General features: G+C 37.3%; 5 protein-coding genes across 12 annotated transcripts; 3 read left to right on the plus strand and 2 right to left on the minus strand.

Annotated features, from left to right (window-relative positions):
- Window positions 1-1,260: 1,260 nt before the first annotated feature.
- Window positions 1,261-13,364, minus strand: LOC109856440. 5 transcript variants are annotated; one of them, XM_020431724.1, is made up of 11 exons: window positions 12,410-13,364; window positions 5,049-5,055; window positions 4,554-4,858; window positions 4,374-4,465; window positions 4,002-4,255; window positions 3,606-3,876; window positions 3,067-3,510; window positions 2,830-2,979; window positions 2,532-2,745; window positions 2,210-2,343; window positions 1,261-2,016 (listed from the first exon to the last, which is right to left on the minus strand). In XM_020431724.1, exons 1-11 carry the CDS (start codon window positions 12,420-12,422, stop codon window positions 1,660-1,662), a joined length of 2,241 nt encoding a protein of 746 aa, XP_020287313.1. In that variant the 5' UTR covers window positions 12,423-13,364; the 3' UTR covers window positions 1,261-1,659. The 5 variants fall into 5 exon arrangements, with proteins under 5 accessions (XP_020287313.1, XP_020287314.1, XP_020287312.1 ...); XM_020431725.1 differs by having other exon boundaries at window positions 2,532-2,697; window positions 4,002-4,261; XM_020431723.1 differs by having other exon boundaries at window positions 4,002-4,261.
- On the plus strand, window positions 7,190-10,981 carry LOC109856444 (phospholipid scramblase 1-like). The gene is made up of 7 exons (XM_020431734.1): window positions 7,190-7,489; window positions 7,633-7,719; window positions 8,198-8,344; window positions 8,986-9,197; window positions 9,515-9,700; window positions 10,021-10,167; window positions 10,393-10,981. Exons 1-7 carry the CDS (start codon window positions 7,384-7,386, stop codon window positions 10,447-10,449), a joined length of 942 nt encoding a protein of 313 aa, XP_020287323.1. The 5' UTR covers window positions 7,190-7,383; the 3' UTR covers window positions 10,450-10,981.
- On the plus strand, window positions 11,941-15,221 carry LOC109856443 (dehydrogenase/reductase SDR family member 7). Its single transcript, XM_020431732.1, has 7 exons — window positions 11,941-12,308; window positions 13,374-13,526; window positions 13,684-13,790; window positions 13,873-14,112; window positions 14,330-14,449; window positions 14,550-14,716; window positions 14,946-15,221. Exons 1-7 carry the CDS (start codon window positions 12,185-12,187, stop codon window positions 14,998-15,000), a joined length of 966 nt encoding a protein of 321 aa, XP_020287321.1. The 5' UTR covers window positions 11,941-12,184; the 3' UTR covers window positions 15,001-15,221.
- A 74-nt stretch (window positions 15,222-15,295) lies between these two features.
- LOC109856445 (28S ribosomal protein S2, mitochondrial) lies at window positions 15,296-16,476 on the minus strand. Its single transcript, XM_020431735.1, has 3 exons — window positions 16,347-16,476; window positions 16,149-16,247; window positions 15,296-16,060 (listed from the first exon to the last, which is right to left on the minus strand). The coding sequence occupies exons 1-3, from the start codon at window positions 16,381-16,383 to the stop codon at window positions 15,405-15,407; spliced, it is 792 nt and encodes a 263-aa protein (XP_020287324.1). The 5' UTR covers window positions 16,384-16,476; the 3' UTR covers window positions 15,296-15,404.
- A 571-nt stretch (window positions 16,477-17,047) lies between these two features.
- LOC109856441 (eukaryotic translation initiation factor 4E-binding protein Mextli) lies at window positions 17,048-25,482 on the plus strand. 4 transcript variants are annotated; one of them, XM_020431728.1, is made up of 11 exons: window positions 17,048-17,136; window positions 18,381-18,496; window positions 18,613-18,753; window positions 18,826-18,995; window positions 19,100-19,292; window positions 19,555-19,626; window positions 20,549-20,609; window positions 20,700-20,997; window positions 21,091-21,358; window positions 21,979-22,100; window positions 24,200-25,482. In XM_020431728.1, the coding sequence occupies exons 2-11, from the start codon at window positions 18,388-18,390 to the stop codon at window positions 24,302-24,304; spliced, it is 1,539 nt and encodes a 512-aa protein (XP_020287317.1). In that variant the 5' UTR covers window positions 17,048-17,136; window positions 18,381-18,387; the 3' UTR covers window positions 24,305-25,482. The 4 variants fall into 4 exon arrangements, with proteins under 4 accessions (XP_020287317.1, XP_020287318.1, XP_020287320.1 ...); XM_020431729.1 differs by having other exon boundaries at window positions 21,979-22,095; XM_020431731.1 differs by lacking the exon at window positions 21,979-22,100.
- Window positions 25,483-25,502: the final 20 nt, after the last annotated feature.

A 25,502-nucleotide genomic window follows, 5' to 3' on the forward strand; every position in this document is an offset into this window, starting at 1 on the left:
CAGATAAGATACATAGAGATTTGCGAAGATAGACTCTTGAGAAGCTGCGCGTTGTTTTTTTTTTGTTTTTTTTTGTTTTTTTTTAATTACCTTGATATTTTCTTTTGTTTCTTTCTCTCTTTTTCGCCACGCGCTCTCGGAAGAGAAGAACGCGCGGAAAAGCTTGTTGAAGATCGTGCGAGGGAATCGACCAAAGACGATGATTTTTGAATTTGATAATGAGATCGTAAACACGTGTGCGCGACGGATCTTCGGATACTTAATTAACAATAATATTAACATCGATTACACATCGTTAAAACGTACTCGTCCCGTTTTGATTTCTCTTGAGAGATGCGCGTTCGTTTAATCTTTCGGAAATTTTGCACATCCCTTTCCACGTTTTTTGGCGAAGAACGTTTTTTTTTTTTTCCTGTCACGAAATTACCGCAGATTACCTCCAATCACAAATCGTCGTTATTGTCTCCGCAAATTTTACAATCGTTGTCTAATCACAGAAGAAAGAAAGACGGGTCTTTTCTTCAACAGAGAGAAATTTGAATTCTCTTTTATTCTCTCTTCAATCAAACGCGCTTTTTTTTCTAATCGAGAATTTTCGAATTTCGCCGGAGTGATGAGAAATTCGCACGTAAACGTCGCAAAGAACTCCGCGTGTCAAGTCGACCCTGTCTCTCCCAGATGTGGCGTAAAATGGCTCGAAAGAATGAACGAGCAAGAACCAACTACCGTTAATTGTAAAACTGCTGATTTTTCTCTTCCGCGTGTATATTTCTCTTTCCTACGTTTCTAAGGAACCGCGAGTGTCGGTGTCGTTTAGATATTCCGATCCGCTGTATCTCGATTCGCGAAAAAAAAAAAACATCGTCTTTCGCGTGTGTCGGACGTTAAAAAACACCCTTTCGCACGTCGCTCGTTTCGATTCTGTCGCATGATCTTTTTATTCCTCAAAACGAACGATGAGTGACGCGCGAAAAGACGTTAGCTAATCCTTAGCGATCTTACCAAGAGATTTACTAGGCCCCTCGTTGCACGAAAAAAAAACATTGCAGTTATTTATTTTAACAACAAAATAAAACATCATTATAGATATATATATGTACGATGTATACAATTGATATTATCTTTTATAAATGTCCTGCACAGAAATACTTTCTCTTTTTTTTCTTCTCAAAATAATATTTAGAAATGTCATAGAGAAAGAGAGAGAGAGAGGGGTGAGAGGGGAGGGGAGGGAGAGAGAAAAAGGGATAAGAAAATTCATCGTTTACAAGTACTTTACTCACTGGGGAATTAGTCTTGATCCACGCTTTGTTAAAATAATAGAAGATTATCGATACAGCAAAATGCCAATTTCAAGCTAAATTGATAATTTTTGATAGAGAGGGGGAGAGAGAAAAAAAACTGCAAGAGAGAATAGAATCGTATAAACTACGTGTAAACTATATTAAAAAATGTGCAACATCAACGGGTTCGAATTATCAAATGAAACCGCTATAATTATCGAATTTGGTTTTTTTTTTTTCATTTGTGTTAAACCGTACCGATTCGGAAAAAATCAAAGTACAGGCCGGACGTAATTGGCATTCCGCTGTTCTGCGGGTCGCGGATTGAACATAAAAATCCCGGAGCGTTCCCATGTGTTTGTTGGTTCGATTCCTTTTATCGCATGGTTTGCTGTAGCGCGTCGAGGGTGTCCGCGTGATGCGTGCGACGCGATCCGGAAGTCTCGCCGTATACCGGCGACGTGTGGAAGTAGCGGTGCTCGTAGCGCGCGTGGTAGCGCCGTAGACACGACTCGTGGCCGTTTTGCGCGCGACATTGCATGGACGCTGCCGTGGACGGTTTCAACTGCGACAGCAGCAGCGCGACATTCGCACACGGTAATTTCTCGTTCTCCCGAGTCGCCGTGGACAGCCTCGCCGGTTCCTCCTCCCTACCGTCCAGAGTGTCGCACACCTTGCTGACCTCCACCGCGTAGTTGGCGAGACAGGGCAACAGCGCCTCTTCGTCCTGTGCCTGATGCGGGATGAAAATCGCGTTATATGACTCGGAAAAATAACAATACACAGATGAAGAAAATTATACAGATTTAAAATTATATAAAAAAAAAAAAAATTCTCCTTGATCGGGTTTCTCCGTGTAGATAGTGTTAGATTTAATTTTAGAAACTACAGAGATTTTGTAATACGCGCGGCGCTTCGATACGTACACAAGCTTTGCAAATCTGCAGCTTCACGCAGTGCACGTAAAGCATCCTAGAAGTATCACCAGCTAAACGATCCACGGTTCTACATCGCCACTCGATGTTTTCCAATTCCGGGCAACTTCTGGACTCTTCAACAACTGTAACACCCGAGTGATTGCGCTATTATAATCTGTCTCGCATAAATTCTTTTGTTTTCTCTTTCTTTCTTTCAACAGAGAATCTATTTTCAATAGAAATGGCTCGCAATACACTTTTTAATTTGCAAGCAATTTTTGTCAACAATTTTGTCTTAATTTTTTTGTTTCGTTTTTGACATTAAACTCACCATCGTCTATAGTGTTTTTAACATTATTCCGTTTGTCATTCGTTCTGTTGTCGTCACTCGACTTGTTGTCCTTCCAGAAACTTGATGTCTCGTTCTCCTTTTTCAGTCTCGCTTCCTTCTGGGCAGCAATATTTTCTCTGAGATCGTCCTGTGCCTTGCGCATCTTCTGTAGCAAGTAAGCAGTCGCCATTCGCGTCATTAATTTTTCTTTCGCCTGTTATAACATATTGATATTAAAAATTTCATTTAGATATAGCAATGTGAAAAATTATCTTTTCGCAAGTTTCGAAAAGTTCACCTTTTCCAGATCCGCTTCCTCCAAATTAGCGTATTTCAAGGCTTCTTCGATAATCAAGCTTTTAATGTAATCCAATTTGGAATCGATCTGTTCGAGTTTGTCCTTTCGCTCATTTTCGTCTTCCTTGGGCTTCAAATTTTCAGCCATGTTCTAACGAAACATCAACGCGTTTGTTATTCTTTGTTATTCTAATTCCAAACAATTTTATTGTTATTAATTCACATAAGAAATATATACTTCGTAATAACGTTGCAGCATCCACTCGTCGTCGCGATTTTGCGTTCCCTGACCCCCGGCTACGAAGGTAGCTTTCTTCTTCCTTCGGTCAATGCCGAAGTACTGCGACCAGTCGATGCTCTTCTTTCTCACTTGGAGGAACATCGACTTGTCTGTCTTCGTGACGTTCTCCTTCTGACCCTTCGAAGATGGTGCAACTTTCAACGGTGTTTCTGACGAGCTTTCATGACTGTGATCGTGATCCTCATTGTGTTCGTGACTGTGATCGTGATCGTGATCGTGATTGTGGTCGTGGTCGTGGTCGTGGTCGTGGTCGTGGTCGTGGTCGTGGTCGTGGTCGTGATCATGATCGTGATCGTGTTTGTGTTCGTTATTTTGTGCATGAGTGGGTATAGGTACGTCCGTCGTTTGCGTGCCGAAAAGAGCTCCTAAGTCTTGAGCAACCTTGACATAAATTAAAAATAACGCGTGTTACACATTATTTGATACGCGGCGCGTTGTGCAACATACTCTTTCGTACTATTTTTTATTGCAGGTACCTTAGGATCTGTGGTCTTGGTCTGGGAGGGTTTGGACGAGAGACCGAACGGTATCAAGGCGCTTCTCTTAGCGACTGGGTAACGTTTGGTCAGCTTGCTGTAGGTGCCGAATTCACGTCCGATGGGATATCGAGCGTTTACGTTTCTACGTTCCTCCGACGGCAGATACAGAACACCCTGATTCTGATCTAGAAAGTCATCGTTGGTGTCGTCTCTCGGCTGCACAGGATTCCTGCCAATCGCCTCGCCCCAAGACATGGGTCCTGTCATTCTGTCGAGCAAACGCGTTTCGGATCTCTAAATCTCCTTCTTCTCAATCCACCGATAATTCCTCACATACAAATTTTGTGGATCTGATCGAGATTCAAGATATTCGTTTTTTCAAGTCACACTTACTCATACATCTTGTTGTTCTCTCTATCGTCTGAAAAGTATCGGTCGAGAAGTGCCTGCAGCTGTTGCTGAGTAATGCCATCCAAATGCTCGTTCATGTTCTTCGCGTCGAAGAGGAAGTGAGAATCGTTCGTGTAAGGATCGTACGGCGGTACTTCCTGCAATTCCTCCAAAGAAAACTTGTCCGATCGATCGCCGACTCCATTTCGTTTGTGGCTGCCGTTTCGCTCGCGCTCGCGGAATATCGATGGCGCCGGCTGTTCCTTCGAACAGAATCATCTCTCAAAATTTTTGTTACGCTTGAAAATAAATTTAGATTTTGAACGTTTAGAAATACATAAGTATCGAGAGCGGGAGATTAATTAAGAAATTTACCTGTTCGGGAAGATTCTCCAAATAATCCAACAGCGCTCTCTCGAGCAGCTTGTCGTTCTGAAGACCCTCGCCCATTTCCAACCGGCTGTTATCTGCCAAAGTAACGTTAAAAGTAATCTCGATGCAAATTCACAACGTACGGGAAAAAACAAAATCAGACAATTTCTGCATAGCACCCACCGCCAGGTAAAAACTCTATGTCCTCATCGTTTTCGGCGAAGTTGCGGTCGAATTTGCGCCCGACATCGTTGTCGCGATATTTGAACGTGGAGTAGAGATCATTGTAATATTCCGGCGCGACGTCCGCGGAGTCCAAAGATCGCTGCTTCCAGGCGTTCACGGCGTCCAGAGCGCCTCTCAGGGATTCCTGATTCGGCAGCCGGGCCGCGGAGATCAAAACGATCGCGCGAACAATCACGACCAGGAGCGGCAGCACCCACCCTTGCGATGTCATTGTGTTCGAATAGGCCGGTAAGAACCTGCAGCTGTTCGAGAAATCACGCGAATCGCAACAAATCCTCGTTCTAATTAACGACAATTTGAGATCGGTCGAGTGTCTCGCGATGTAAAAAAAGCGAAAATATAGGACAATCAGTTTTTCCGTATGAACCTTCGAGAAAATCGAGTTTAAGAATTGAAAAATTAACAAACGACACGCATTCGAACTTTACTTACCTCAAATCTGGGATGAAAGAGAGTTGGAAGACTTGTCAAAAAAAAATTTGTATAAATTCTTTACACGAGCGTGTTTTTTTTCTTGTTTGACTCTCCCGTTATGCTTTGTGTGCTCGATACTTCGTATAATAACTATATATAGAAAACATTGACCGCACGTCTGTTTTGCATACTGTGTACTGAGCTCTTATTGATTTTGTTAATAGGGTGGCGAAGTCACTTGCGCGAATGAAGACGTATTGAGCAAATCTACACCGTAATTGTGCGACAGACAGAAGTGGATTACAGAGCCTCCGCGATCCGACGGAATGCTCGTGAGAAAAAAAAAATCCTTCACGAATTTTATGTAATATATTGATGTGAAAAAAAAAAAACCGCAAGGTAATAAACAAAATGAGACATTACACACAACAATTTTCCAAATGCAAAAACCTAACGCGTCGTTATATTATGATGTAAGTAACAACAATGTTCACTTAAATAAATAAACTTGACGTTCTTTAAAAGAGTGATTTGCAAAAGTTGTTTGCTTGAAATACTAAAAATCGAGAACAACTTAATGTGAAACAGAGATACATTTAGACGGCGATGATAGATCGACATAATATACATAATGTTGCAAACGAACGGGGAAATTCTCTCGCGATTCTGACAGCGAAAGCAACTCGAGCAGCTGGGTCGCAATCGACGAGAAAATTCCACGTACGACTAACAGCCGAGCAAGACTGTCGGATTGATTAAAATTCATTCGGAAATTGTCTCTAACGCGCGACGTACGAAATGATTATTTTCAAAACTACGAGAAAATTCGACACCGAACCGCGAACGACAAGACAAATCTCGTCAGATTTAATTCGTTTGTATTTTGATGACAGATTAGTTCACAATTCGCAATTCGGTGGAGAATCCACTGAATCGAACTTACTTGACGAATCTTAGCTTTTCATCCGCGGTGACACCCTTGAACAAACGAACCGTGACAAGTCTCTCTTTTTTTTTTTTTTTTTTTTTAACTACGTCGTGATGTCGTCGACGACAATTTCCCGGATGTGCATGGACCTTCCGTTTTCCTCGACCAGCAATGGCGGCGGCTTATATAGAGTATCTCGACGGGGAAATCGATAGAATCGCGCATGAACCTAGCGTGAAACTCACGCCGCCAGCAGCAACAAGTAAAAGGGATGGTACACCGATCGGGAGGGATACGCGTCTCTCTCTGTGTGTTCGAGCACAGAAAATACACCGACCTGAAAATTCTGCGACCCTTCGAATCCCACGAAACGCCCCGGTGCGGCGGTTTCTAATTAAAAATAGATTTAAAACATTTTTTGATTAGTCTTTGAGCTTTTTGTAAATTGTCTTTTCTTTCGGGAAGAAACTGCAAAATGTATACGACTCTATCTCTCGTATCTTCTTTCGATTATTTGCGGAATTTCGTTATTTTCTAATTTTAATAAAATTTATCGAGTAATTTTTTATATGTAATATTTAGCATTAATCTGGCGAGAATTGTTCTCGATGTAAAGACGAATCGACAGTAATTTATTTCGAGGGCGCGTTAATTTTTCAGCTGACAACGTTGTTTGTTACACGCCGCTACGTTCATGTGTTTCTATCATGTTCACTCTTCACGGACTTTATTTCTAATTTCCACCAAACGCGTCTCAGTGGTTTTTTTTTGCATCTATTATTGTTGATTAAATTAAAGAAAGTAGAATATATAAATTGAAATTTTGATTTAAAAAAAAATGCCAAATATGACACAAAAAAGTGCTCGATAAATTTTGCAAATTAGAAAATAACGAAATGTCGCAAATAATCAAATGCCAAAAAGATACGAAAGATGGAATCAAACATTTTTTTTTGTAGTTTCTTTTCGACAGAGAGACGATTTATAAAAAAAAAAAAAACTCGAAATACGCGCGGAAGAATAAACAAACATCGGGTCTCATTGGTTCTCTGCGTGATTGACAATATTCTTCTTTTTTTTTTTTTGTAGAGTCAGCGCTTTTGTCGCGATGGACGCGGACATACGCTATTATCGATATCTGCGCGAGATACCACGCTTATCCGCGCCGAAGATAAATGACAGATTTTATCGGACTGGACGATAACGACGAAGGTGGACGGGAATTAAATTGCGAAAGATTGGCAGTATTCTCTCGCTCGGGTTCAATCAACCACGTAATCGGGTTTATCTTTTCTAGAGAGTGAATATAATTAAAGAAAACAAGGAACGTGAAGATATCGACTGAATCTCTCTCTCTCTCTCCCTCTCTCTTTCTCGTCAGTGATCTCTCCTCTTTATTAAATCGTCAAACAGCTGGTTTTGATAATGGTGCGATATACAGAAACGGATACAGAATCGATGGTGGAGCACAGCTACGCGCAGCAGCTTAACGATCCTTCCTCAAACGATGGCGAACAGTCACCAGTGACTGGTATCAGACAATAAGCGCGCGCGCGCGCGCGCGATATCTCGTTATCGCGGCGACTACGCGCATTATATCTTCCTTTTTTTCCTCTTTCGGTTTAAAGAAAAATAATAATTGATATCTAGCATACACCTTTTTTTTTTTTTTAGCGAGCGCGGCCACACAGACGATGGAATTGCGAGAGCATACACCGGTTGTTTACATGAGCTCCACGGTCATCACGAGGCAACCAGGAGGTAAATAGACATTTCTCTCTTTAATAATTAAGATATATGTATGTAATATAATAAAACGTTGATAAAGTCGTTGATTTAGACATGTGTGTAAATAGCAAAAATTATCTTAATTTATATTGTGACGCACATTATACTTTGTGATTGTACGATCGATAATAAATATTGGATTTTAAATTCAGTTACACATAGAACACAGGGTTTTGCTAACTTAAGTTTTCAAACTTATTAAATTCCTCGAAAAAAAAACTGATAGAAACGTGTGCGCGTTGATAAAACGACAGCGACATTTAATTAAATTCCTTGATACCTTGGGAGGATCATAAGACTTTCGATGGATCCAATAAGGGTTTCGTTGCGTAACACGACAAGTCGATCGATTTTTCCACAATATATATAAAATGCCCACGCACTTATTAAACTTCCATTTCTCGGGCGCTCGAGTGATTTTGCATGCAAAATATTCCGTTCAATTTTGCAGAGAACGATAACCGGTCTCCCCGCAGGCCCATTCCCACCCCGGACTGGATCTCGACACCTAGGGCGCAAATGAACGCGACCTCCGGCACGCAATTTCTGACCGATGTCGAGCAATTGGAAATTGCGCAGGTTATCGATTGTAGCACTTGTATGTATTTAGCGCTAACGTATTTATTTTATCAAAAAAATTAAATAAATAAAAACTCAAAATTAATAAAATAAAATGAAAGAAAGAGAGAAAGAAAGAAAGAGAGCGTGTATTTATTTTTACACGTCGCGTGGGATGTATTCTCTTAGGCGCGCTAAGAAGATACAAAGTTACACGTAAAATAAATATATAAACATATAGTGTACATATTTATATTTGCATATATTCATATGCATATATAAATGTACAATATATATACATATATGTGTATATGATGCAAATTAGACAAAGGGATATTTACATATTTATTTAGCGATTAAGTAACAGAGAAGAAGAGAGAGAGAGAGAGAGAAAGAAAGTGTGTTTGTGTTGTGTGTGAGGACTTTATGTAAAAATTAATCGATATAAATAGAAATATCGTGTACTTGGTTAAAGCAATTATATCATCACAAGCTTGAAAAAAGTTGGCCTTATTTGTTAAATATATTAAATATGTTTAAAATATATTTTAAAAAAATATTTATCATATATTTTAAATATATCTTACATATATTTACCTGAATTTTTTGTTTTTATTCCAATTTTGCTCGTACATTAGTGTCAATAAGAAAGACAAATTTACGCGTACATTAATTCGACAGTGCTTGGAAGGACCGAGAAACGCATTCAGTACAGAGTGAAGATACCACGTGCGGAAACGCTGTTTCTTGCCATGGAATCCAAACGGGAAACGGAATCACGATGCTTCGGCTGGTACACGGGATTCGTGCTGAATGTTCTGAATCCGATAGGCGAGACCGCGTTTGTCATCCGCAAGGATCCCAGCTGGAAGCATGTGCTTGGATCGCGACAGGCAAGTTTTCATTTCGTACAATAATATGACGAATCCTTCCGAAATTATATTCCCGATCAATATTCGTGTTTTGATTTTTTTCAACTTGACTTTATTATTCTGGAAAATATCGTTAAATAGAATTATGCGCGATATTATAAAATTATATTTAAACATCTAAAAATGCTTATTTGAAATTAAATTCGCGCATAGAGAATTTTAATCGGAACCGCGGGGAATGAAATATCACTTATTGATTTGTGTCGAACTAGAAGTAAAAAAAAAAAAAAAGAGAGAGTTTCCTCCCTTTAGTTTGATCTTCGCGTGCATTTGCGCAGAAAATTACGATGGAAAGCGCGAATACTATTGGCAGCGTTGAGGAGAACTTCAGCTTGATAGGACCAAGCTTCACGGTGTACGACGAGTTCAAAACGCCACTTTGTCATATAAACGGACCCAACATCTGCGGTTGCTGTATGTCATGCAAAAACTCGTGTTGCAAAGAATCGGAGTATAGTTTCCAGGTGAGAATAAATTAAACGCACAATAAGATTTGAATGTCAAAATACTAAGCAATATCAATGCCGAGAAATTTCTTGCGTGTTTTTTTTCACGATCGAGTCATTAATTTTGCCGTTAAGAACTTTTATGACACACATTACGTACGAAAACATATGTTGAGAAAGCGTTAATGCACCGCGTTATATATACACATAAACAACATAAATATATACACATACGTATGATATAAGAAAAACAGAGTTACATAAGTTTTTAACGTGCTCGATTCCTTTCTTGGAGCTTTTGATACACTTTGTTACAGAGAAAAATTATGTACACACAGGTTACTTCGATAGACGGAACGCATCAAGTCGCATCGTTAATCCATCAATGGGATCACTTTTCGGTTGATTACATCCTCCTGCTCACATTTCCATTGAACACGGACGTGAAGTTGAAGAGTTTACTCATCGGTGCATCATTCTTGATAGTAAGCAATTATTTCTCCTATATTATTTTTTTAATTTCATTTCACTTCTAGATAAATTATTCTCTGATATTTTGCATATTTATCGGCCCGTGCTCTCGTACATATTAATAAATTGTTATTATTATAAATTATTCAGTCATATTGAAAAGTGTCTCACGCAATATTTAAATAATGAAAATAGCGCTTTTGCGCTACGTTATATTTTGTATTATTTACCTGTTTCAGGAGTATTTGTATTTTCAACGCGAAGTAGTCCCTACAGTACGCAGTTTGTATGAATAAAAAGAACGTCGAGAAGATAAGAACCAATTTACAATTTAAAGTACATTATATATCGTTAAAAAGCTTATTTTACGTTTAAAAAATAAATAAACACGTAAGTTTGTGTCAACAAATGCAAAACAATTCAATTTATATTCAAGTACGTTTCTGTAATTTGTTTAAAGCAATCGTATAAGTAACGTGTTCTTATTGTGTGGAAAAAATCACACAGCTATCAACAGTTGTATAATAATTATATAAAGTTGTAATGTACATAAAATGATTGAATACTCGTTACAAAAGATTGAACTAATATGCACAAATACAGGGTATTTCTGTGAGAAGTAAGAACAGAATAAGTAGAACAAGAATAATTTTAGACAAGTAGAACAAGATAATTTTAGATAAAAATTTGTAAAAATTTTTATCGCGACATCCGTAATTTAAAATAGACGTTTGGATTTTTAGCGGATATATACTTGTTAGTATTTATTGTTCGAATGATGTGTATGTAAAAATTGTATAAAAATTAATATATTTTACTAAACATTTATAATAACACTACGTAGTATTTTTTTTACAATAAATGTAAAAAATAATATATAAAAGTTTATTAATTCTACGTGTGTATGACAATCTAGAACATCTGAAGATAGATAAGTACTATCAGAAACTCGAAAGAACCTTGTACGAGTTTATCTCTTTAGCGTGGCGCTTGCGCAAAAAGCATTATTCTGGCAAAATTAAGGCCATTGCACGTGGTAAAAGTTTAAACATAATCGTAAGGTCGTAAGCAAATCGACCAATCGCTGATCAGCATTCCAGCTAATATAAGATAACACTGGTCTGTAATTGGTTGAACTGCTTACGATCTTACGGTTACGGTTAAAATTTTTTCACGTGCAATGGCTTTATAGAGAGAGAATCAGGATCGCCAACTTCTCTCTGGTTTAAATCGGAGATTCTGTATAGATATATCCTTATGGTGCGGTTTTATGCGAATTAAAATTCCCTGAGCCAAAACTATGTTATTTCACTATCAAAAAATTTACTTTCCATGTATATTCGATACTTATCATTTATTTATTCATTCCATTATTTAGTCATAAAAGTTTCAACTCGATTCGAATCAGCAATGATTTATAAATCCTGATTTTAATTATTATATTTTACAATATACAACAAAAACTCCACATCGAAAATATATGTGTGTAGATTGAATTAGATTAATATTTGCTTGATATTTACTCAAGATAATAAAGAAGAATCTACAAGAAATTTTTTTATCAATCTATTAGTTTTATACGTTATTCCAATAATGAGATATAAATAGAAGTAACTTTTTGCTTGTGTTGTTTATGTGTATGTGTATATATATGTGCAAGTGTGAGAGAAGAAAGAAAGTACGTAATGGAAAATAAATTATCGCTTTTGAAGATTATTGCAATTTAAGACTCATAACAGCAAGATAAGAAGCTATGGAATGTTAGCGCGTACGGTTAGTGCATTATACTTCGGTGTGTTGAAGTCCCTGTGCTCAGTGACTGAACCTTAGTCGCCTCTCGGACTCGACAGCATGTACATATGTTGCACATGTGTGTGTGTGGTGGGGTCAGATAAAACTGCTTGTTAACCGTAACTGTTAGAAAAGTAGCGACATTAACTTGTTATCAACACAACGAACGTCGTGAATTTTCTGTTTGTACAAAATCGTACATTTCGCGCAAATAGCACTTGGAGCACGCGCAGTCAAATAATGGATATTCTCACAATCATCGGACTGTTTGTTATCATTTATTATGCTATTTACGTTATTTTTGCTTGTATTCTGGACTCCGATTTAGCGCTCGCTTACAAGGAGAAGTACGGCAAACCTGTGTGTAAGTAACGTTGTTTTTTAAACTGAAATCAATTAAAGCAAACTTTTTGCTTTGGTAATTGGAAAAAAAAAAAACGAACCCTGCATCTTTATACACAGTACCTGATGAATACATCCTCTCTTGGCTTCACATTTTCTCGTGTATTTTGATGAACGGCAGATGTTAGATGGAAACTTCCCCTTTCTCACAATTAAAGTCAATTAGCGTTTGTTTTTTTTTGTTTTTGTTGTGTGAACGTGCGCGCATTTTAGAGAATTAATTATATATCACAGAATTATTACCGTAATTGCACCAAAATTAACAATCATTATATAATTACATGTAACATTTAAAATTACATGTAATCAATCCTTTAATTATTTATGGAGAATCATACGTTCCCGATCAATAGCGATCTCGACATGATCTAATTCTCATGAGTTTATTGCCGTTGCATTTCTATACATGTTTTTTTCTCTACACGTTTTCTTTATCTTCTTCGCTTCGGATCACGCGAGAACGATTAAAAACTATTTTCGATATTCTAATATCTTAAAGTCTCCAGAATTCATGACGACCAGACGTCACTCGATGACACAAGCCAGCCGGTGACACCGCAAATTTGAATTTCTCGTTTCGTTTTTTGATGATTCAAAGTCCGTCTTAGCAAAACCAAGTGATAATATGTATATACGTCTTAGCAAAACCAAGTATACATGTATTATAATTCTAAACAATACAATTTACATAAGTAAACTCAAATGATACATGAGATACAGTACGATTATATCATGCAAAAAAAGCACGCGACCTTTTTCCCCTTTGCGAGTCATATTGGTTGTCGCATTCAATCGGCAATGAGTGTGTTAATGTCTTGTTACACAAAAAACTGCACTTTATTGGTAATACAGATATAGTGCAATATAATAAATTAAAGGTATAAACGCTTTTTTGCGTCATAGTGTACAAATTATGCAAGCGATTACTTTACGAAATTACGTAAAAAACACGAGAAAAAACACTAGAAACGAATTGAAATAAAGTAACCGTAAATAGATCGGAAGTAAAATAATTAATTTTTTGTAGCTTCATTGAAAGGCAAAGTAGTGTGGATAACAGGCGCGTCCAGTGGTATCGGGGAGCACTTAGCTTATGAGCTAGCCCGAGCCGAATGCAAATTAATACTGTCCGCTCGTAGAGTCGCCGAGCTAGAGCGAGTCAGGAGACAATGCTTGAATGGTAAAAAAAAAGATATTAATATCCTTTGAGCTCAAAATAGAGACAATTTTCTTTAAGAAGTCTTCTTCCATGTATATACAACGTAATGAATGTTTTTATTCTCTGCAGAGAGACTTAACTAAAGGCGGAAAAAATTTAATCCTCTTCTCTTTTTCAGAAAACTCGAATTTAGGCGACGATGACGTGTACGTGTATCCTTTGGACATAAGTAAACTAGACGCGCACGAAGCGGCGCTTGAGCACGTTATCAACAAATTCGGAAAAGTATATTTTACTCGTGTCGAATCTTTCACTCCCGTGAAAATCAACACGTCAGACATTAACGCTGATTAATTGCTGATTTTAGTTGGATATACTTGTGCAAAATGCCGGGCGCAGCCAGAGAGCGTGGTGGGAAAACATCGAAGTATCGGTCGATCGGGAGATGTTCGAGTTGAACGTGTTCTCCATCGTGTCTCTGAGCCGATTGGCGGTCAAGTACTTTATACAAAGAGGCGGCGGTCATTTCGTTATTACCTCGAGTGTCGCAGGAATTCTACCGGTTCCAAGATCGGCGACCTATTGCGGCACCAAACACGCATTGCATGTAAGTATTCTTCAAGATCGTACGTGATATTTTTGATGATGCTTTTGCGTGATGTGTCTTAAGTCTTCCTGTGTGTTTGGAATAGCGTTTGCATCATTTCCATACCAACATTTCGTGGACGTTTCAGTTTGTTTTTATGATAATATCACTTTTTTTTTTTTTTTTTAATGCACAAGTTGCGCTATTTTGCAAAATTACGTGTTTTGCATATTTACAGGGATATTTCAAATCTTTGTTCCTGGAGCATCCTGATAAAAACATCGACGTGACGATAGTCTGCCCTGGTCCGATACAGACCGATTTCCTGGCCCAAAGTTTCACGGAAAAATCCGGAGAGGTACGTGTCATCGATTTGAAACGTGAGAAATTTATTGCTACACACACAAAAAAACTTGGAAATTTAACTGTTGTGTAACATGTGGTAATATTATTATTAGAAATATGGAATGAATACGGACCAGTCCCAGAATAAAGTCAGCGCGGAACGTTGCGCCGCTTTGATGGGCGTCGCAATCGCAAATAAAATGGACGAAGTGTGGATCGCCAAACCCAAAGTGCTGCGGTTGTTGTATCTTGTTTACTGTTTCCCAATATTCGCAAAATGGTATCGACTCTTCACAAAATATGTTTTATCGTATATATTAATTACAAACTTTGTTTGTCTTTTTTTTTTTTTTTACGTAAATCGCGCGTCAGAATTCTTTCAAGTCGAATTTTTGCATACAATCGTGAAAATAGAATTATATACCTAATTATTGATCAAATCTTCAGAAATTAAATTTGCATTAATTTAGTCTATTCTGCATACTGAATGTATGTCGTATTTTTTACAGGATAATAACCTCACTGGGAATCAACTATCTTTTGAAATTGCGAGATAAGAATTGAGAGTTTCGTTCTGTGGACATTCAACATTGATGATTTTTAATTTTTGTTGAAAAATTGTTCATACGCGCATATCAACGCGTATCCACGTGCCAAAAATTTTTGTATGATATATATGATGTATACACAGTGTACTGCAGCAGCAAAGTGTTGTTTTAACGTAAAGAACGTCACTTTGCCACTCGGAAAGCATATATAAAGAAATAAATATAAAAAAAATTAAACTATCATGTGTGTGTTTTCATTATATGTTTATATTATTAAAACTAAATATGGTCCTATTATATTAAAACGAGTAAACGTTGTATTATGTAAATCTTCAATTAGAGAAAAAAGATGTATATTAAGCTTAAACGGCTATTTTGTACAATTATATGTAAATATATTTGCAGTATTAATTACCCGATTTACATAGTTTCCACAGGTTTTGTCAGTTTCTCCCTGGCACTTTTACCTCTCAGGATAGCTTCCTTGAAAAGGGAGCAATACAGTTCTATAGCGCAGAGAGAATCGTCGTTTCCGGGTACCGGATATGTGATGAGATTTGGATTGCAATTCGTGTCAACTATGCCGACGGTGGGTATGCCCATCTTGGCCGTGTGTCTCACCGCTGTATGCTCGGCCATGACGGTGTCAAGTGTGCTGAGAAAGATGCACAGATCAGGCAGTCGCGCCATCGTTTTGTACATGTTTTTTGAATTCGGGAACAGACCTCGCCGCCAGGCACGCGTGTGCGCGAACTCCTTACATTCTTTGGCCGTCTTGTCGACTATGTGCGTGGCCTGTGGATTTCGCGAGATGAACAGGATTATACCATCTTGGTAGGCTATGTGCGCGGTGAAGTTCAGAGCTTGTCTCAGCAGTTCGGCGGTCTGATCCAGATCGATGATCAAGTGACCCAGTCTCGAACCGAACACAAACGTCTCCATGTGTTCGTTCAGCATGGTCTCCTTGTGGCCGTAGTGCACTCTTGCATCGTACAGATCTTTGACAGTGAACAGATTGTGGACTTGAAAGAAATCAGGATGCTTGAGGGGATCTATCGTTGAAGTCTCCGAGGTTTCTATCGAGAATTATAAATTACATGTACACTTGTTTTACATCCAGACACCAAAACAACAAGGTTAAAAATAAAATGTATTTTTACACACCTGTTTGCTCAACATACGGTTGAACATTGGTTGACAACTGATTATGCTGAAGATGAGTATTGCAAACAACAGGTTTTAAACACTGCCACCTTTTTAAAACTGCAAAGAAGAAAAAATATTATACGTTACTTAAGTGTATATAAACTAAATTATCTGTTTATTATAATTAATAAAATCTGAAGTATTAAAATAATGTACTGTTGAATGAAAATATTCTCCCAGCTGACAAAGACATTCTGTCAACTTTATGGTCAATAGTAATTTTTAATTTTACAATAACAAAACTTCGGCAAATCGGAGATCACAGTGTGTATTCGGCCATGTTAGCACTATCGCAGCGCTAACACAAGATTAGGCTGAGAACTATAAAGTTCAGTTTACAAAAATCCCGCGCGATTCAAATAACAATATGTTGCACGCTTTGTGTACGTACATATTAAAAATTTCTTAAAAATATCTATCCAAGAAGATAAAAGAAACGCAGAAGTGTTACATTAGTTTTTTCGTGTTCTAAAAAAACACGATTCTTTCCACAAATAACGAATTCTAATCAATGCAAAAACCACATCATGTTACAAATGTTTTTCAATCTTTGTATCCGACGTTACACGTAAATAAATTGTTGTACTTTTATTTGCAATAATAATTCTAATATCTATCTGTACATATATTTTGTCTATAACAATAAAAAATGGTCAAAAATCTCTTTTGTCCACATCATTCGTAATCATCGTTAATCACTGCGGTGCGAATCTCGCGTTCGAAACTTCGCGCGTCTAGGCTGGAGACGACTTTCTGGTTAGTTCCGCCGCCATTGGTGCGCGGTGTGCACTATTTCTAAATTTATACCCACGGTGTGCGTACCGTGCCGGAAAACTGCATTGAGTGAGGGCACAACGACGTCGACGAGGCACCCGTGATCCCAATCGGACGATCTGCGTGTCGTTGATCCGTTGCACGGCCGACGAAGCGGTGGATCTCGCGAAAGGTACGTGTGTATATGTGCCGTATACGTGTGAGAGACTCCTTGAACGTAGCTTGTGTCGGGGAACGTCGCCGTTTTCTTTCGCGGCGACGCAGTTTTTCCGCCGTTCGGTCCATATCTGGAATTCCGCGAAAGACTTCGCCGATGCAATTAACTCGCCGCGTCAGTCCCGACGATTTATTCGCATGCGCTTTGTATGTATGTGTGCACGTATGCATAACGTGTATATGTGTAATATTGTGCGAGATGTATATGATGCACGCGATCGTGTACATATACAAACAACGCCAGAAATAATTTCTCCCCTGTGTGTTTGGTTTGGTTGCATTTCAGATTCGGCTTCCGTCTATCAAGCTCCGAAGCTAAATGAACGTTTTAGTTTATCTTTCGGAAGAGATAATAAAACGCAATATAAAAGAGCAATAGAAGAGTGTAATTAAACCTGAGCTTTCGTGTTATTGTTTCTTCTTCCCTGTCTCTCTCTCTATCTTCGCTGTCTCTTTCTCTTTCTCTTTTTTTTCTCTCGCTCGAGTGTCTGTTCTCTTTATTCGACTCTCTGTGTCTATCGCCGCTTCCTCCTTTTCTCTCTCCTTTCGAAAAGAAAGATGCAGACACGTCTTGTTGTACGAAAAAATATGTACGAATATTGAAGCGCGTGTGTTTACGTTTGGCGTTTCCCTCTGACTGACGTGTCTATATTTGTTTTTTTTTTCTCGCGTTTCTTCCATTCCTGTTTTTTTTTTTTTTTTGCACGCGTTTCCTTTACCTGTAATTGTTGTGTCTTTGCCTTTCTCTCGCGTGCGTCGGCTCTTTCACTTCCAACGGTGAAATTGTCGAGCGTTAGTGTAATCGGGTTTTAGAACTAGGAATCTACATAAGAGAGTTGTTATAAATTCAGTGAGTTTTAATCTTCACTGTTGTTAACGACATTTAATTACACATTTTGTAAAACAATCTGACAGGATATTTTTAATGTATATAAATTTATATATTTTTTTTAAAAGTATGAGTTATATGTCAAAAACGTTGTCACACAATTATTATAATTGTTAAAATTTGTTTATACAAGAGTAATTTTAACTTTTAATCTAGTTTTAATATACTTTTTTATAATATAATCTAGTTTTAATATACTTTTATAATATAATCTAGTTTCAATATACTTTTTCCAAATATTTTTCAATTTTGATTAATTATCTTTGTGGTTAATGTGAGATGTAAAAAGTAAGTGTATAACTTTATTGTAGGGTCACAATGGCTACTGCACAATTGAATAGAGCGAGGGCTGTAAAGAAGCTCGAGAAACCACGACCGCTTAAACTAAACCAGCGCAATTCGACCGTCGATGGGCGGATCACGACTGGTACAAAAATTGTTTATCCACATTTTTGTGTTTTTACAAATTCTGTGAAATATCAACACATCTTTTACACAATATTGATCAGCAATAAATGAAGTTTGTTTCTTCTGATTTTGCAGTAGAGGATATAGTGTCCTTAATCGACAATGTTGCAATGCAACTGAGTAATGGCTTCCATGATCGAACACTGCAAATGAATGTAATTTCCATGTGTAGTCATCTGAAACTCTATGCTAATAAATTAGAAGCTATTTACAAAGGTAAGTCACTTCGCAGCGCATTCTAAATTATTTGTTTTCTTGATAACGATTTGCTCACTTTTATTCCTTCAGATCAGCTGGATCGAGCCTTTGTGGCAATCAGAAATGGAAGCCAGGACGACAGATTAGATTTGACGACCAGGGTTCATCTGCTGGAACTCATTGAGCTGCGAGCAAAACAATGGCGTCACACCGATTCGATGGATGTGTACTACATGCAAAAGTTATCGCATCTAGACAATGTACATAAATCTCTATTACAGCTTCTCTTTATATCTTTCTTAAAATATTTTGTCTCTAGATCGCTTTAAAAATTAGAGTTTCATTAAACAATTTTGATCGACAGACCGAGGCGGTGCCCGACACACCGACGAATTCCTTGTCCCCGTTATTGACGATGACTTCACCCACTTCGGCGCCGATCCTGGGACCCGGTGAAGTAATCAAAAATAGCGGAAAATTTGCTAAGCCTACGCGCATACCGGGAAAGAATTATTGCAAAGATGAGGTCGTCATTCGCAATAGCGATTCGGGAAAAGGTAATAAAATTGTTTATTCATTGTGTTAAAATTACAAATTAAACAGGTGTATCCAATCTCGTCTCATCGCGGTATGTGGAAATTGATTGCCACATTTTTGATATAACGGCGCTGTAATTATTCATAGTTTTTTTTTTTAATGTAAAATAGAGCGTTTCAATTTTATATAAGATAATGCAGTTTTAGTCAAGTTTATATATTTTTTTCTCGATCACACACACGATTCGTATAAATGTGTTACATAATTTATACGAAAACACAGTGATGGGAATAAAAGGGCGGCGAGTTCATATGATAGAAGAGCTCAGCCAGACGATCATCTCCTTCCAGCGAGGTAAAAATACAAAGCAGTGAATGAATCCGCCACTGGCTTGTTACAGCATTTTGTGCTCATGCACTGCAAAAACAAAAAAAAACAAACTATATTAATTGAACAGAGTTTCTTGTCTCAAACATACGTCTCTAATCACTCCCTTTTCATCGAGTTTCACATGCGAGAAATTCACACAATTTATTAATAAAATTTATATTACAAAAACATTGCGCACCTTAACTTGCATGAAGATTATATTATACGAAGCCTAACTAGCGTGATTTTAGCTCGTTTCGAGTAACTACTAATTGAGAAGTGCAAAATACCTTTAACTTTTTTCTATGTGGTGACAAAAAAACAAAATACGTATAAGGTTGACGAGAAACTCTTTTTGTTATGAGTGAACAGATGAGAGAAATTTTCTTTTTTTTTCTCTCTTTTCTGTTCTTCTCAGTCAACCTGATGCGTAATGTACAGTATTATTACTTATTTGCGGAATGTAAATTACTCTTAACAGCTTTTTCATTGTGAGATGTATGAATTGTGAGCTCGCAGCTTCGAAAGAGTTGAAACAAAAATTTATCACATCTATTATTAACACATATGTGTGCCAGGTCGATTGATCGATCACATCACGGCCCTCATGTGTACGATGAACTCACATGAAAAGTTTTTTTTTTCTTAATATCGTGTGTTCGTGCGTGTAAAAACGTTTTTTACATAAATTTATGTTTCTTGAGATGTCCAAGTAAAACATTAAATACATCGTGTACTGACCGCTTGGCGATACTTTAACGGTACTTAATGTATCACTAGACTTGTTTTAATATATTAACTTACTCGACATGTGTGCATAAATATCTTAACATTGATTTTTGTTTGGATATCCTAAGAAAACTGGCTTATAAAATTCTGATATTGATATCCTGTTCTGGTTTTGTAGTAAACCCTGGAGCTAAAGAACGACTTGTCCAAATTACGGGAACGTCAGAGGACAAGATTCAGTAGGTTGAACAAATTTACATAAAATCTATATACAAAATTCAGCAAGACAAGTTTTTTAAAGTAATTGCTTTGTCTCTTTTTTATGTCAGTTACGCGAAGGACTTAATCAAAGATACGATTCAACGAAATGCGTCACCAGTGAGGCTGGAGCAGACTTCGGGCGCCGAGAAGAGCGCCATGGGTGGTTCCAGCTCGTCTCTGAACAGTAGCGCGTCGGACGAGAGCAACCGGCTGCAGCACAATCAGCACCATCATCATTCCCGCATGCGTTCTTCCCTCTTGCACAGTTTCTCCACCAACGACGCCAGTATAGGCGAGTACAAGTACACGGTCACTGTCGGGAATCAATCTCTCAAAATCACGGGCTCCAACCTCGACCTCGTCAGAGTGAGTTTTTTAATCAATATCATATATGTATGTATGTGTTCAAAAATTGCGTAAATTTATACGAAATCATCATTTTTTGTTTCTTTTTTGCAGACTGCAAAATTGGTGCTGGATGAGCATTTTTTAGGCGATTCGGAGAATTTCACCAGCGGAATTGAATATTTCAACTATGAGGATGAGCCCAACTTTCCTATAATCACCAATCCTTCCGTTCCTTGCACGCCGTTGTCACCGTTGGATAACATGAACGCTTCTTCCGCTGTAGGTCGGGAGTTGAGTGTAGACAGCGCTGCGACTTCTTCAGAGAGCGAAGAAACTTACAAGCCTCGTTTGATTCTTGAGCAAAACTCAACTCAACAAGGTAAGACCATATTTCGAACAATTTAACACAAGTGTGTTGAAATGAGAAAGGGTGAAAATAACAGCAACCGGACAAACATACTCGGAATATTTTTTTCAGCTCAAATGATAATAACAAAAGTCTTCTAAATGATGATTTGCTAAACTGATAATTTCGTTCAGTGACGTCATCGGGCGACATAGAAAAAAAGTACTTTGTTTTTGTTCGATCGGTTTGATTATCAGGTTGAAATGTAGCGAAGATCCGTGTTTTTTCGAAGTGAAGGCTGAATTCTGAAAGAATAGAACATTCTTGCATATATATGCTGGTAACGATAATTAGATTAGTCGAAATATTGACGTTAGAACGCGTCCGAGCTGTTTATCTCTTAAAGCGCTCGTGTGAACAGTGACCGCGTTCAGCGGAACGCGATGATTTGCGTGATGTTCTTCGTCATGTTGAAAGTTCCCGTTGAGGCGCTCGACACCGGAAAACCCATAAAATTATTGTGCATACAATTGCGCAACGGTTGCGCTTCGCTGAACGCGGTCGCTCTTTACGGCGTGTAACGTAATTGAGAAACCGGACTGGAATTTCTCTTCTTCGTGAACATTCACAAAGTTTGTTTATTGTTTACTCAGTTCCAGAAGCAAGAGAACTTACGTACGAGTTTCTGCTGTTGTGCGCGTCGGGTCCGTACGCGAAGCGGCCCCCCGCTGATTGGGCGCGAATTCAAAAGGAATGTCCCAATATAGTTCGTAAGGTACCATTATGCGACAGGAACGCTAATCATATACCAATGCAATACTTACCGCGTTAATCTTCCCTGCCACGCTGCGAAGATCCTTCAGACAACCGCACAATATTAATTCTATATATTAATTTATTAATATGTATACGTATATATATATATATAAGGGACATGTTTATTTTAAAATTTGTTTGACTTCTAAATGATATTCTTTGCCAAAAGTCTCCCAAATTCTGCATTTTTCTGAGTACCTTGAACAAGAGAGTGAAATGAGGTTTCAAAATTCAAATTCTTTGTGTCCTATGACGTCACCGGACGAAGCAACTGGAATTTCGTGAGTTCTTTCTGAAAGCTTTTCAGGATTGGAAGATCTGAATTTGAATTAACCGCGCGAAAATGTTGTTCTTTATTTTTATTTAAAAAAAAATAAGAAAAGATAAAAAACTTATCCATTATCTGATGCGAAACAATCGACAGTGATATCAAATTAATGGTATCGCCGTGTTAATTAGTGCCATATAAAAATAATTAATTTCATGCCAGGTGTAAACATGTCCTTTACGCACATATATATTGTACATATATATGTATATGGATTAATTTATTGATATATTCGTTAATATTTTTCACTGCGCGCGCGGAAATTTATATTTCCGAGAATGTGGTGATTTGAGTGTGATTGCAAATAAAACATTGTTTCTTAACTGCACGCATCTAGATGATAGGAGAAATGAAATCTGTACGTATTATATTATATTCGATCGCGATTAATAAGGAATTAACACAAAAAAAAAAAAAAAACAAAAATAACCAAAGAACAATTTTACCAAAGCTCAAGAGGCAATCTAACCGAGAATCTCATGCTATATGAATCTCAATATTATTTAAATTAATATTGTTGGTATAATGTTATATTACATATATTTTCCATTGAGGAAGTTAGTGAGAATTTTTTGTCGCAATATGTGTATAATATTGTAAGTAGGCATTAGGAACAATTCGTATAATGGTAACGAGAGATGAAGGGAAAAAGAAAAGCAAAATTTTCAGAAGAGTCATTCAAGACCAAAGAACAAAAAACCAATTGTAAGCGCGAGTCTCGTGGACACATGTGATATCTTTTCTTGTGTATATTATTTCTACATTTGTATATTTCATACATCATCATTCGTCATCCGCTTGCAAAATAACGCGAGCCCACAGAGTATTATGTCCAGTATTATCTTTGTGCTATTATAAAAATCTACGTTCCTACATTCTCAAGTCTAGAGAAGAGATTAACAATGTTTTTATTTTTTCTTCTTTTTTTATTATATTGTATGTTATAAATGTTATTTGTTGTGATATTAGAGCAACTTTTCTCATATATATATATGTTATTTTATATTTATGTTTTTTCTTTGTTATATAAAGGGAATATTGAAAAATGGGATAACTTTGTTCGAACCTGTATACACACACACAAACACACACACACACACACACACACACACACACGTAAGAGAGGCTAATAAGACTAGATACAAACGAAAAATTGTATGTCGACTTACACGTTGTATTAATAAAGACATATTGTGTAGATTTTAGAAAAAAAAAAAAAAAAAGAAAAAAAAACTTACTCATCTATTCGCGCGCACTCATCTTCGTAGAACGATATAAGCTCTCAATAAAAAAGAAGTGCAGTTTAAGCGCCCAATGTCTTTTTTACTAGCAGTTAGTGTATTATAGCTTTGTTGTAACATTGTAACCCGACTTTGTTCCAAAACAGCAAGCCAGAGTGTATTGTAGCGTTCTAAAAAAAACAAATACAAAATGGTTTTGCTAACAAAAAATTGAGGGGAGAAAGCACGGTTTTAAACCACTCGCTTCGGATGTACAAACTTACGACTTACCTGCATGTTCCCTAACGTATAAAAAATAAAAATATCAATCTAACACACTTCGGCTTGCGAACCAAGAATGAAAAGCATGTTGCTTGTAACACGCGTAACGAGGTAAGGCTAAGTATTGTATATATCGCTATTTCATGATAAATAGAATTTTATAAATAGCGAGAGCGAGAGAGAGAAGATCTAAGATAAAAGTAACACGTCTCTTTCTTTCTATCACAGGCACCGATTCGCTGGTTCGAACCGGAAGCGTACAAAGCTAAATTAGCAGCTGCTGGTCCCGTTGCGATACTGCCAATCGGCGAAGCAGAAACCGATCCTGAGTGAAGCCAAAGTTTTTAAGCGTCGCTTTCCATCCGCTCGTTTTTCGAAATTTTTTTGACACAACGTTCACGCGACGAGATTTCACTTCTGCGTTTCTCGAAAGAAAGATAATCTCTTCGAAGTAAGAGAGGAACACGTAGGATATATGTAATTGTTTTTTTTAACAATATCTTACAAACGTATCGAAAACAATTTTATCTTTTTAGCTGAGCATTTAATTAACGTCTAAATGCAAATTGTTGATTATATATATGCGCTTTACACAATTGATACATGCTAGTCATTAGACTGAAAATATTCTTTATATTTATTTACGGAAAAAAAAGTTTATTTATTATTCGATGAAATTTTATTTATTCGAGATAGTTTGATTCGTTTTTCTTTTTTTTGTGATCGGACACACACGTTGTTGATTTGTAACTGTGCCGTTTTTTAGCATTGATACAACGCGCGCGCGATTTTTATTGCAGTTTTTGTACAAGCAACTTCAAAAGAGCAAGAACGTCGTATATGATAATATACACAAAAACCGAGATTAATTTTATCTACGCAGAAAATTAGATATGTACTATACTTTTTCATACGTAGTTGCGGTAGAAGTTTGTAGGCTTAGTGAAATTAATATTTACTCATTATAACAAAATGATCTTTTTGTATGAACGCGGGATCATAATGATTTTTAAAATAACTTTGCTATTTGACTAATTGATTGAATTAAGACCTCGATCTTTTGAGAAAAGATTGATTAGTCCTGAGTAAAAAAAAAAAAGACTACATACTTTAGAGACAAATACAGTATAGAAACACGTCGTACGATTCTGCTTTTGTAATGTTGCGAACATACTTTTGTAAATGGCAGTTCGAAAGATGATTCCGAATTCCTCGGTACGAGAGGATTTCAATTTCGCGCGTAACGAGCGCAGTTACACGCAGAAACATTGAATCGTGATTTAGCATAGTCTAGTCTACACCTATTTCACATAAGAATTTAGACCGGGGACACACGAAGCGGTAAGCGAAATAACCGATCACTTGGCGAGCTTTGAAGAAAACGTCGTCCAGACGTTTTTCTTTTTACATCGCTCGTCCGTTCGACCGGTCTGCTCGCTTAGGTGTTCCCGGCTTTACTTTGATATTTACTCCGCTGTGACGCAATAACCAACCAAAAAAAAAGAGGAAAACAAGAAAAAAAGAATTTTTG

The sequence above is a fragment of the Pseudomyrmex gracilis genome, unplaced genomic scaffold (assembly GCF_002006095.1).
Source record: "Pseudomyrmex gracilis isolate BER0280 unplaced genomic scaffold, ASM200609v1 scaffold_119, whole genome shotgun sequence".
NCBI classification, from domain to species: domain Eukaryota; kingdom Metazoa; phylum Arthropoda; class Insecta; order Hymenoptera; family Formicidae; genus Pseudomyrmex; species Pseudomyrmex gracilis.

Excerpts from the sequence above, each read along its gene's own strand:
- LOC109856441 (XM_020431728.1), top strand. The coding sequence starts at position 18,388 with ATGGCTACTGCACAATTGAATAGAGCGAGGGCTGTAAAGAAGCTCGAG. Across the intron at positions 19,293-19,554 it reads CAATAGCGATTCGGGAAAAG|TGATGGGAATAAAAGGGCGG; the intron begins GTAATAAAATTG and ends ACGAAAACACAG. Across the intron at positions 22,101-24,199 it reads GTCCCAATATAGTTCGTAAG|GCACCGATTCGCTGGTTCGA; the intron begins GTACCATTATGC and ends TTTCTATCACAG.
- LOC109856444 (XM_020431734.1), top strand. The coding sequence starts at position 7,384 with ATGGTGCGATATACAGAAACGGATACAGAATCGATGGTGGAGCACAGC. Across the intron at positions 7,490-7,632 it reads CGAACAGTCACCAGTGACTG|CGAGCGCGGCCACACAGACG; the intron begins GTATCAGACAAT and ends TTTTTTTTTTAG. Across the intron at positions 7,720-8,197 it reads CATCACGAGGCAACCAGGAG|AGAACGATAACCGGTCTCCC; the intron begins GTAAATAGACAT and ends TCAATTTTGCAG.
- LOC109856443 (XM_020431732.1), top strand. The coding sequence starts at position 12,185 with ATGGATATTCTCACAATCATCGGACTGTTTGTTATCATTTATTATGCT. Across the intron at positions 14,450-14,549 it reads TCACGGAAAAATCCGGAGAG|AAATATGGAATGAATACGGA; the intron begins GTACGTGTCATC and ends TATTATTATTAG. Across the intron at positions 14,717-14,945 it reads TTCCCAATATTCGCAAAATG|GATAATAACCTCACTGGGAA; the intron begins GTATCGACTCTT and ends TATTTTTTACAG.
- LOC109856440 (XM_020431723.1), bottom strand. Across the intron at positions 4,262-4,373 it reads TGGAGAATCTTCCCGAACAG|GAACAGCCGGCGCCATCGAT; the intron begins GTAAATTTCTTA and ends TTCTGTTCGAAG. Across the intron at positions 3,511-3,605 it reads CCAAGACCACAGATCCTAAG|GTTGCTCAAGACTTAGGAGC; the intron begins GTACCTGCAATA and ends ATTTATGTCAAG.
- LOC109856445 (XM_020431735.1), bottom strand. The coding sequence starts at position 16,383 with ATGTCTTTGTCAGCTGGGAGAATATTTTCATTCAACA. Across the intron at positions 16,248-16,346 it reads GAGAATATTTTCATTCAACA|TTTTAAAAAGGTGGCAGTGT; the intron begins GTACATTATTTT and ends TCTTCTTTGCAG. Across the intron at positions 16,061-16,148 it reads ACCGTATGTTGAGCAAACAG|AAACCTCGGAGACTTCAACG; the intron begins GTGTGTAAAAAT and ends AATTCTCGATAG.